General features: G+C 37.5%; 1 protein-coding gene across 2 annotated transcripts; it reads right to left on the bottom strand.

Moving 5' to 3' along the window:
• Window positions 1–2,119: 2,119 nt before the first annotated feature.
• On the bottom strand, window positions 2,120–6,385 carry LOC149791982 (uncharacterized). 2 transcript variants are annotated; one of them, XM_089969310.1, is made up of 4 exons: window positions 6,275–6,385; window positions 4,496–4,534; window positions 3,581–3,656; window positions 2,120–3,146 (listed from the first exon to the last, which is right to left on the bottom strand). In XM_089969310.1, the coding sequence occupies exons 2-4, from the start codon at window positions 4,512–4,514 to the stop codon at window positions 2,522–2,524; spliced, it is 720 nt and encodes a 239-aa protein (XP_089825436.1). In that variant the 5' UTR covers window positions 4,515–4,534; window positions 6,275–6,385; the 3' UTR covers window positions 2,120–2,521. The 2 variants fall into 2 exon arrangements, with proteins under 2 accessions (XP_089825436.1, XP_089825437.1); XM_089969311.1 differs by lacking the exon at window positions 4,496–4,534 and having other exon boundaries at window positions 6,275–6,357.
• Between the last annotated feature and the right edge of the window lie 6,370 nt (window positions 6,386–12,755).

The following is a 12,755-nucleotide window of genomic DNA, read 5'->3' as shown; positions in this document are numbered from 1 at the left end:
TGTAATTTGGCAGTCATGAGTTTACTACCCTGACCATGATCGGTCCACGTTGAGCAGTGTGTATACCCATTTTTATATACTGATTAATTAATTGTTTAGTCGCTGTGATAATCATCAGCAATTTCCTCAATAAGGGAACGATAAATGCTGCGATCCATACATAATACCGCCAGTAAATAATTTTCGACAAATATCAAATATTTCATTAACAATTTCTGGAGAATTATTTCCAGCACGTTTTCCTCCAATTAGTATTTCTAGTCGTTCTACGTCAGAAATAACACTGTTAGGACAATCAATGAGACCACTTCCCAAACCACTTCCGGTTGCTCCTTCTTCTGTTGTTTCCGTGCTTTTCTTAAATAGTCTTAAGGGTGATCTTTCTTTCCCTTTTGCTTTTTTAAATTCCAACATCAACCTTTGCTGAGGCAAAGAAGATTGTTGTTTTTCTGCATTATATTCGTTTATTTCTTTGAGAAAATCATCATATCTTGGACCAATAGCTTTACCTTTATTGTAATATATACGAAAAATCCATTTGTACCAGGTTTCATGACATATTTTACTCTTAGGTTTATATCCATATTTTAAATATTTGTCTTTTACTTCAAAGTTATCCACGGCATACTTTGCTAATGCACCGACGTCTTCAATATTTCGTATATAATTAATGCTTTCACTGGTAAATTTATCACTCAGTGTAATTTGTTCACCCTCTTCCTCTTGTCTTGGTTTTGATTCAAGACTTTTCATTTCATCTATGTCAGCACGAACGTTGCCAATACCTTCAAGTACTTCACCATAAGGTTGTACCACAGCTATTTCGGTTGGGAGATCTCGTAAAATCTTTTTTGTTTGTTTAGTTCGTTTTGCTATCTTTTCAGTTTGTTTTTCAATTTGTTCTAATGGAGGAAGTAAACTCTCAGTAACTTTTGTAACAGGTTTAAATAATTGTTCTGCGCCTTCTACAAATTCAACTTGGGCTTCTTGACGTTCTTGCAATTTTTGTCTAACAGAATCACGAACAGGAATAAATTTCTTTATTGCTTCTAGTCTCTCTCGAGCTAATCTAGCAGTGTGAGATTTACTAGCCGGTGGCATTTATTAATATGATGATGATTTAATTATAGCAGCAGAGGGGGCGGGACCTCAACTTGGTTTGTTTTTGTAATGTACTCGCCATCGACAAGTTTTTAGTTGGAGAAATAACGTGGACTAACCCAGAGGAAAACTCTTTGAGGGACTCTTTGAGAGTCCTCTGTAGTTAGTTATTTTGATTTTTAAGGTTATTAATCCCTTTTTTTAGGAAGGCTTATTTCGGTTTATGGACGCTTCTACAAAAGTGGTCTGTTCGCCCCCTCTGCTGCTTGCTTATAATGAAATGGTGTCAAATTGAAACGCAGACAAAAATCTAACAGGGTTTGATATCGCACAATTTTGGAATTTTTTTGTAAAACAAAGTTATTTTATTTATTTGTGTATTTGCTTGTAATATGTATCTATCTATAATTCTCAGTTCGACATACATCTGTAATTAATAGGGTATTGTTTGTTATATATCTTGGACATATATCTTTAACTGTATTGTTAGAGAATAATTTTTTTAAAAAATAACATGAAAGTAAACAAACATGCTATGATTTCTTCATACATCTTATTACATTATCGGTAGGAACCTTCACTAATTGTCCCTGGACTAATTATGTGCATAAGATCTAGTGAGCATATTGAAATATAAGCTAAAGAAAGTAACAGTGTATGTTGAATATTTCTCTCTCGTTGCTGTTATGCTTGTGTGGGGGGTGGGTGGGTGGGTGGGGGGGGGTGGTGTTAGTAAGATGTATAAAGTCGAGAAAAAAATTGAAAGCATATATGTTAGTCTTAGTGTATTTCGAGTGTCATTTGAGATTTTTATGCCGACCGAACCAGCCTTTTTGATTTTTCTATTTAATTACATTAATGCAAATAAACGAGGTAGGTCGACTATATAGACCTTATAAATTAAGTATACAGATTTTACCAGGTGATACATTCAGGAAACGTAATTTTCAATTGTACAACACGCAAAACATTCCACTTAGAACTGATTGCAAATTCAAATTGACAAAAAAAAGCAGGCTGTATTATCAAGACTTTATTTTAAAATTAACAACATATTGCTGTCTATATTATTAAGAAGTTTCTAAATTAAATTATGGCACAAAGCGCTTATCTCAAAAGGAATTTAATGTTTTCACTCAAGTGTGCTCATTCATCACCATGGAAACGTGCTATATGTCAATAAGCTTTCATGACTTGTATCTATAAGAAGCTTAACCTAACTAATTTTCTATTTGACAAGACATATACTTACAGTTCAAACAAAATTTTAACTTGTAGCTCATTATTTACATACTGCATCAACCAATACTGACAAGTGACAAATGTAAATATTTCATTACCGTGATGATAAAATAACAATGTCATCTAGTTCGAACGTCTTCAGCCAAACAATGTGAAAGTTGCCATACTAGTTGAAATACTATTTCATAGTGTTTTGCTTTAAGTTCCACAGTCTTCCGGTTCCTCTGAGGGTATCAGTATGATCATATTTATTCGAACGGATGTCCACGTGAGCCGTCTGATACGTGACGTCATAGACCTCGTCACGCCCTTTGTGACGATCATACACGTTGTCCTTGAACGCCCGAGGATTCGAAGATTTATCCGGAAAACCTTTGGCTTTGTCATAGGCAAATTCGGCTCCATCTTTATTAATTGTGATGTCAACAAAGGAATAGCTGATCCCCTTTGCCTTTGCGCCACAATCATCTTCTGAAAGCAGTCTAGGGACGGTATCCCGACAGGCATGTGTAGAGCCAATACCATCAATATAGGTGCCGCTAGTAGTATTGCCATGGATTTTTTCGGATTTGTTGCTGACACGCCTACCACGATTTCGACCAATACTTGCAGCGGGGGCATCGAGCTGTGTTTGGTTTGCTTTCTTGTAAGGATCCTCCAAGTTCACGTATTCATCATGAACAATATTTTTATCATTCATATGTTGTTGGTCAGTTTTAGTCGAATCTGAAGAGGTACTCAGCGCAATACTGGATCTTTTGAAACGCCTTTTCTCGTCATGTGGGACGAAGACCACAGCCCCTCTGAAAAGGAAGATAATATTTCTTTATGCAAAACATACACAACCCAGTTTCAAGACCCAGACTCTAACACAATCTGATCAGAAGATTTCAGAAAGATACATCCTCCAGAAAGATACATCCACCAGAAAGATACATCCAACACAATTTCTCATCTACTGAGTCAGGTTATTCAGGTTGTATCAATGTAATCGTCAGTAACTTATGCAATTTGAGATCTTTGAATAATATCTGTCGAAGTTTTGTGAGGCGGTGACGTTTTTTGTTATAAATTACATTTTGCTTAGGTGCATAAGTTTTATGACCCTTTGCCCCATTGACTTTTTGTAGCAGCGTCAGGGGCTATGGTCCATAAATAAAACTCATGCAAAGGAAAAGAAATAAAAATGAAACTGCTATAGATGCATTTATAAAGGTGATTAATATAGTGTTCATACCTCATAAAGAGCACAAAGATTATTCCGGCTATTATCGATAAAACCAATGCAGCAACACTCAGGATAGCCACTCCCCCTGAAAATAGCAGTATTATTCTCAATAATATTAGTAGTAGTAGTAGTTGCAGCAGCGCTAATGACAGTAGTAGTGCTGGTAGTAGTAGTGGTAGTAGTAGTAGTAGTAGTAACAGCAGTAGTAATAGCAGCAATGGAATATTAGCACAAGAGTCAACTATTAAATGTCATTGTCGACGTTGTGGTATTGCTAACTTTCATTTTAGCTGAAATACGTTTGGATTGCACAAAATGTATATTGTATGAACATGTCAAACTGACAAGAAACAACCGTCAATGTATTTTATTGGTGCTTGCTGTGGTGATAATTGTAGCTGCAGTAGTCGTAGTAATAGAAGTAGTAGTTAGTGTTGTTGTTGTAGAAACAGCAGTAACTTGTCATCTTTTCCCAGTCCGCACCGTGTTCCTAAGTAGTTTTAGTCCCTTTGAGAGTAGTAGTAGTAGTAGTAGTAGTAGTAGTTGTATTCTTTGTTGTTGGTGTTGTAATAGGAGTGTTGAAATTGATGGTGGTGCTGGAGTCAGTTCTGTCTGTTTTACTGTGTGTTTCGTGTTGCATTTTGTTTACTTTATCTAGAAGTAACAGTGCTAAAATCGATGTATTGTAGATGTATTATTTCACCAAGTTACAGGGCCGCACATCATGCTAAATTTTCACCAAGTTACAGGGCCGCACATCCTGCTAGATATTCACCAAGTTACAAGGCCGCACTTCCTGCTAGATATTCACCAAGTTACAGGGCCGCACTTCCTGCTAGATTTTCATCAAGTTACAGGACTGGATATCCTACTATATTGATTATATTTGTATTAAATAAGAAGTTAATTTAAAAAACGACTCACATTCTAGTTGCCCGCACATTGTTTCTGTTCCTTGTAAAACTACATGAAAGATAGAAAATTAAATGCAGTAGTTTCATTAAGAATAAAGAAACTGACTTTCGCTTTTCACGGAGATTATGTTCGATAGAATCTTGTTTAAAAGAAAACAAGTTCAAGTCGATATATAAAAATATCTAATCCAGGGTTCATGAAAACATTCCATTTAGATTCATTTACATCATATCCGGTCCTGCGTTAACATCCCATACTTAACAAGTGTCGAATTATCTGCAATAATGTTCAGAAAATGGAACAGCATGGAGGAGTAGGGATCCTGGACGAGGTTTATCAGGGGGACTGCATAAGTCTTTTTTTTGTAATTGTCAAACCGAGGAGGAAACATACTTTGGGAGAGTCACAAGTCATGGAAAGACAGCAACTGAAGAAACAGCACCTATTACGTTAAACATATCAAGCGTAAACCATGCAATATATCTTGAAAAAGTTATCGTTCAAGTTCGACAATCCACATTTTGAGGAAGACAAGGGCACATATGTACCGGACCTTCGAACTCAAATAAAGACAGGACGATAAGAAAATACTGTAATGACATGATTTTTATTTAACATGGTAGAGTTCTTTTGGGGATTATAATGTGAAAGAAGTTTGAAGAACTATATATGACTAAACATTACGTAAACGAGCCCTTCAAATCAAATACTGTCTTCATTGGCTTCTAATGCACTAAGTGTAATATTGACAATAAAATCATTAATGGTGTATACAAAAAAAATTAGTAAAACATTTGACAGCAAACATCCGGTATTTTTATATATAATATTTTAGTGAGTTCATGTATTGATGTTTATCTAATCGACATTCTCCACTGCCAATCTTTCTTTTATTTATTTCTTAGTTTCTATATACGTATGCATCTCCCTCTCCTTTATGCCCTCCCATTCTTTCTTTCTATACCCATATATCTGTGTCCCACTCTCCCTATGTCCTCCCATCTTAATTTTTCTATCTTCATATAACTGTCACCACTCTCACCATTGCCCCCTCTTCCTAATTATATAGATTTCTTTTTATTGATCTTTATCCATATCGTTTTCCGTTATCTTTATAACAATAAATATATATAACAATGTGTGTGTGTGTGTGTGTGTGTGTGTGCTAGCTCGTTCCATTTAATTTGATAATAGATGAACTCTTTGGTAAAGTCTATGTATGGGGCTAAACTTTGAGAAAAAATATCATGTTAAAATTTCTTCTTGTGATTTAGAAAATACATTTAATAATTAATTAACAATTCTGACAAATGTTGCACTATTATGAGAATTTCTTCATAAATACTCAGAAAGTGTGTGTGTGTGTGTGTGTGTGTGTGTGTGTGTTTGATGATTGTGTTAAGGGTAACCAAGTAACACCCTAACCGGGGAATAACCACATCCAAACACACCACTAATTGTCCAACTCAGTTTCAGAGGGATGCTTTAGATACAAAACTATTAAACCTAGATGTAAATGCACAAAGAGTGTTTTATCATCATGCCTGTTTGAGCAAGGTAGTCAACAAATGCTTAGAGGGAATGAGACAGACCAGCAAATTTAAATAGATAGAGAGATAATAAATAAATAAATAAATAAATAAATAAATAAATAAATAAAATAAACGTATATCTAAAGATAAATCATAATTCGACGCATAGAGCCCCTAGGTATACATTTTTGTTACCAAATATGCCTTTCACCCTAAATTTGGTAAAGAAACAAAAATGAAAAGAAAATAAGCTTACATTCAGCTTCAGAAAGCACAACTTCTGTTATTGACGTTATCACGCTGAATGTTGTTTTTTTAAATCTTTATATTACATTAAATCTTAACCTTCCGTGATCATGTAAAAAATAATCAATTGTGAAATGCATTGTTTAAGCCCACGTTGAATTGTTTATCTATTAAAGGCACTTCTTGTATTCATCCGGTGTGATATGTATTTAACAAACCTTAAACGAAACAAGGAAGAGGTGTGGCGATAATAGTTCGGAATAAAAGATTCCATTAATTTTCACGCGATATGAAATACAACATGTAGATTACCTCTTATTAAATGTTGATCGCTCTAATTACTGATATCCTTATACAACAATGTTGAATAAGTTGATGAAGATGACGATGACGATGACCATGATGATGATGATAATAATGATGAAGATGATTAAATAATGGCCATCATAATGCAAGCCAAGAAGATGAAAACGATGATAACAACGACATTGACGACAATAATTATGGAGTTAGTGATAAATATGTCAATGATGATACGAAAAACATCATTTTCGGAAGGAAATTTCCTTTGACATGTTAAAATTATTTTAAAAAGTAAAACTTAAGCGGTCAGTTGAGAAACCGCTCAAAAACTGATTACTCACAAATCGACCTGCTGATTCTGAAAAAAATATTTGTCTCAATGTCAAGGTTACGTATTTGGGCTGTGAATGTCAAGGCTACGTATTTGGGCTGTGAATGTCAAGGTTACGTATTTGGGCTGTGAATGTCAAGGTTACCTATTTCGGCTGTGAATATGTGCAATTGTGCCTCCAGAACGTAAAATGTATTTAAATTATAGACTTCTTGCTTTGCGAGGTAGTTTGGTAATACGAAATTTGTTTAAATCAAAACATTTATGTGTTGCGAGGAAATCTGCTTATGCGAAATGCATTTACGTTATCGCTATTTTGAGTTACTAGGTAGTTTGATAATAAGAAATGTGTTTATATTTACATACTTCTTGGTTTGCGAGGTAGTTCAATGATGCGAAATGGTAAACACGATTTAGAGTGGCATAGATATAAAAGTTCTAGAAAGTATACTATTTTTACTTCAACTATTACGAAAACACTGAAATAAGATTTAGAAAGAGACAAGTGATTCAAAAAATCGTCGCACTAGAACACTTTTGTAAGGATTAGACAACACACAAATAAAGGAAAACAAAAAACAATATTCAGTAGTTCAGGAAGCCTAACAACAATCTATATTCCCTTGACAACAATCTATATTCCCTTGCGCGGCTGTTGACACACGGGCAAAAGTGTCAATTCGAACATAAAATAATAATAAAATATTGTCTTTGCGCATCAAAAGTAATCGCACAAAGCTACGTTGTATTGAATTTAACATTTTATTAAGGTATTGCAATTTATTCACAAGTTTAACTTGACTGGCAACAAATTGATATTGATGTCAAGAGATAATGATTGTTTATTGACAAGTTTTGACGAGGTTTAGTCAGCTCTAGTTGTGCCAGCAATAAAGTGTTAATTTTGAACATGAGAAACGATCTTCTTAAATATTTCAGAAAAGATGCAGATTTATACGGAGCTAAAATAATGCAGTACGAAGAAGGAATGCATTATGTATTTGACGTCACCAGATATAGAATATTGACAACATTTACAGTGTTCAATGAAGGTTTTACCCGGTCAGTCGACATTGATGCAACAGAAGTAGATATAATTTAAGTGAACAACGTTCTATTTTAAGCAGCAAATAGTTTACCAGTATATAAGGCAACTCAATCACACTCTGTCATAGGAATGACATTTTTTTTTTACATAAATCTAAACCCATCGATTAAGTTGACATAGAAGTATCTATTTTAGTCAGGGTCATTGTCGGTTTGTTGATAACAGCTACATACAGGTTAGCACGAATAAAAAGAATCACCTGTTGTAATTAATTCCGCGTTAAATGACCGACAAAAGTAGTGAATGGGGTGAGATTAGCGACAATGGGAATTAGCATTAAAAACACCCCCTGGGTAGGATTAGCGACAATGGAAATTTAACATTAACCACCCTGGGTAAGATTAGCGACAATGGAAATTTAACATGGGCAAAAAACCCTGGGTAAGATTAGCGACAATGGAATTTAACACTGGAGAAAGGAAAAAAAAAGGAAATATCCATTTTAGCGACAAAGGCATTCGAACAATGGAAAAAAAATATCGATTCTAGGGACAAAGGCAATTGAACATGGGGAATAGAGTTTGGGTCTGTCTAGGGACAAGGGGAATTGAACATGGGAATAGAGTTTGGGTTTGTCTAGGGACAAAGGGGAATTGAACATGTTAGAAAAAAAAAAGAAAAAAAACTACTTTAGGGACAAGGGGAATTGAACATGGGATTTTTTATAAAAAAAAAATTAAAAAAGGGTAGGCAATCGAAAGGCTATCTCTTTTCGAGAAATGTGGGTGGCCCTGAAAAGGGCCTTTGGGTTTATGTTAATATTAATATTAACATAGACGGCATCTGTCAAATCTTCTTCTTCTTAAACTCCTTCTAACTGCAGGTCCATACACAAGTACCCTCTTGAGGCATCCTTGTCTTTCTATGTAAACTCTTCTCATCCATAGACTAGCATCTGTCCTATCAACAACAGTCCACTTGGACCGGACATACATGAGCATGTCCGTCTTAAACATCATTGAAGACACAAGGGTGGATGATTCAACTGTGGTCCACATCGTGAGGCGACGAGAACAGGTGAATCAATGCACTGAACTGCGCTTATTTATAGGTAGAGGTAGGATTGAAACGGATTGAGTTCATTCACCAATCCGAACACGCGTTACAAAATTCAGTCAGTCCGCATCCAATCCGAAGAGAGCAGTCTGTGACGTCATGTGGTCTATATAGATTCGCTAGCGTCTGTGTGCTGTCAATCTATGCGACAGTGATTCGACATGGCGGAAACTCAGAAAACGATCCATTGGGGTGCACCAGCAGTGGAGACCGCCCAAGGGAACCCAGACTTACTTTCAGAAGAGGTACATTGGGATTTTGTGGATTTTCTTACCTCGCAAAAATTTGTTCCGGAACCTTCGTCTCATTCTTCATTACCGCAAGTGGAGAATTTTAGACAGAGACAGAAAGAAGAATTGGAGAAATTTATGCAACGACAAAAGGAAGCGGAACAAGCTTTTCTCCTACAGCAACAGCAACAGCAACAAGAAGAGGTAAGAAAAAAACAAGAAGAAGAAGAAGTAGCAGCAAAGAAACAAGAGGGTGAAAATCAAACGGCCACGGTACTGTTGGACATTTTAGCGGAGTTAAGAAGTCTGAAACAAATGTATCAGACTTCTTTATCACGACCGAAGAGAATACGACCTTCCCGAGCTAAACACGCCAACCCTGTGACTAAGCCTATCTTACCACCCTTAGTGATTTCAACCCAATCATCATCATCAGAAGTAGGCCTCGGCCGTGGCAAAGGCTTAAGGCAGTTAAAGTTGATTGCTTAAACTCACCCCTACACCAAAAAAGGCCCTTTTCAGGGCCACCCACTTCTCTCGAAAAGAGATAGCCTTTCAATTTGCCAATAACTCAAAAATCAACAAAAAAAAAAAACCATTTTACCCTTATAGTACATATCTGTGTATGAGTGCGTGAGTGTAAACTCAAAGACACTTACCTTATATAATTAATGTATTCTTTTCTCCTTAGTTACAATCCAATTCACAATTCACAACAGAACACTTTATAAATTACATTCACTTCTTCTGTTTCTTTTTTTTACTCTCTCTTTTTTTTCAATTTCTTCACCGTCACAGTCTTTTCCTCCTCTTCCTCCTCACTTTCTTCCCTTCTTCTTTTCTTCTCCTGTTTCTTTTTCTTCACCTGGCTGCTTTCTTCCTCTGAAGAATCTCTCTCTTCTTCTGAAGAATCCCTCTTTTCTTCCGACTCCTCTTGTTTCTTTTTTGGGCAATCTGGAGACCAATGTCCTTTTTCTTGACAATATTTACAGGTATCTTGACTTTTGTCTTTTCTAGCCCCTGTTTTTGTTCTTTTTTGACGGTCTGGAAACTCTGAAGACCAATGCCCTTTCTTCTGACAGATATAGCAAGTATCTTGACTTTTATCTCGAAAGGAAGGAGAGTAGTCCGTCGGCTGGTCTGAAGAGAATTTTCTAATGACCCCTCGCAAAGCTCTGATGAAACGTTCCATCTGGGTAGTCTCTTCCATCGTTGTGTTCGGTTTGAGAGTGAAATGAATAGTGAAAGGACAAGACACACACCCTTTCTATATACGCTGGTTTGCCATGACTATAAATTAGTCTATGGTGTTTAAACTTGAGTCATTTGACGTTTTGCACTCAAGATGAAACGATCCTATTCATTCGAGAAGAAAGAAGAAGAAAGTAAGAGGCAGAAACGTGATCTATCGCCTCGTACCAGAGCTGAAGTCTTGGCACAAATTCATGCCAGTGATTTTGAAGAGGACATGAGTGAACCAGAATCCGAACCCTCTAAACAAAGTTCACCACCCTTAGTCAACCCTGAAAAGTACTATTCCATTCGAAAGAGGGAAAAGCGCTCCTCTAGAAAATTTAGAACCACGGCTTACACCTACACAATGAAGTTTAAAGATTTCAAGTCCGACGTACCATTGGAGAAAGCAGAAGGGTTTATCACCGAGATGTGGGATTCTTTGCTGACCGCACTCAAGCGACAATGTCAACCCAAAGAAGACGATCGCTTGACACTATCCATAGATCACGACAGCTTAAAATCCCCTGTTTGGATCGAGTTTAGCAGACCCGCAGAACTAACCCCTTCCAAAGTCATGGACAAGATTCAACACGTACAACAATCTAATGACCAGTTTGACATCACCGATGGTAAAGCCACACTGAAAATGGCCGACGTCTCTCCTCCTCAAGGGACCGGACAACGCAGTAAGGTGTTATTGGTGAACGACCTTCGCAACACCAAAAAGAGTCTCGTCCAAATTCACAATTCTCAAGACCAGATGTGTTTAGCCCGAGCCATCTTTGTGGGACGAACCTATGCCAACAAGAACGACACGGTAGAATGGAAAAGAGCCTGGAAAACTATTCAACGATCCGACCTAGCCAAACAACGAAACGAAGCAGAACTCCTGTTACAACAAGCCGGACTGTCCAAAGACACACCCTGTGGCATTCCTGAGATGCAGAAATTGCAAGATGTCCTAGCTCCACTCTACACCTTGAAAGTGCACCCTCAAGAAATGCGCGGACCTCTGTTGTTTCGAGGGAAAGACTTTAAGGACGGAAAATACATTCATGTCTATTATCACGATGACCATTTCGATACCATTACCACTATCACTGGATTCCTGGGATACAGCTATTACTGTGAGAAATGTGACTATGGCTATAACAATCGAGAGCAACACAAACATTGCGGATGGAAATGCCCAGGATGTTTGGCCTCTCCTCCCTGTCTGAGCGAAGGACAAGAAAGAGTACATTGTCCTGCTTGTCTGCGCACGTTTGTCAGCCCTGCCTGTTACCAACATCTGAAGACGCAAGGTTTACAGCAGAAATGTGCTTGTCAACTGCTGAGATTGTGCCCTACGTGTCGACAAGGACTACGTACCAACAGTACCAAGACACACGTATGTTCAGAAAAAAAAAATGTCACATTTGTCACCACATCGTGGACCTGCAACACGAATGCTACGTACAAAAATACCAACCCCCACCAGAGAAAGAGGACGGTCACAAGAAGAAAAGCAATTTCATCTTTTTCGGTTTCGAATGCATGCAAGAGACTGGCATTCACATTCCTAATTTCTGCGTGGCTCATCGAGCGTGCGAGAAGTGCATTCAAGAACCTATCTTCAGTCATTGCCCTTACTGCAGCAAGATTCCCGGAGGGCGTGAAAAAATCGTTCTAGGACCGAACACGTTAGCCAATTTTGCCCAATGGGTCTTAGATCCCATCGACAAGACGTGGAGCCAAGAGGACATCGAACGTTACGGAGATTGTCATCGTCATGCCACAGTGATGGCTCACAATTTCTCCGGATACGATGGACAGTTTCTTCTTAGATACTATACGGAACAAGGCACCGAACGTCCTAAAGTCACTTTGAACGGAGTCAAAATCATTTTCATGCTAGTGGGACAAGTGCAGTTTAAAGATTCGATGAGCTATTTGGCCATGCCTTTGAGTCGAATGCCTAAAACGTTTGGAATGACAGAAATGGCTAAAGGGTACTTTCCACACTTTTTCAATACGGAAGCCAATCAACACGCCGTTCTACCCCATTTGCCTGAGGCTCACTATTACGACCCCGACAACATGCGTACCGAACAACGAGAAGCTTTCTACGCTTGGTACCAGACTCACGCCTCCGACCCTTTCGACTTTCAGGAAGAAATGCTAAAGTATTGTCGTTCCGACGTGGACATTTTACGGCGTTGCTGTGGAAAATTTCGAGAACTGTTCA

The sequence above is a fragment of the Sinohyriopsis cumingii genome, chromosome 9, assembly GCF_028554795.1.
Source record: "Sinohyriopsis cumingii isolate HCF-2022 chromosome 9, ASM2855479v2, whole genome shotgun sequence".
In the NCBI taxonomy this organism is placed as follows: domain Eukaryota; kingdom Metazoa; phylum Mollusca; class Bivalvia; order Unionida; family Unionidae; genus Sinohyriopsis; species Sinohyriopsis cumingii.
Note: the sequence above shows the minus strand (reverse complement) of the source record. Positions and strands in the feature narration are given on the sequence as shown.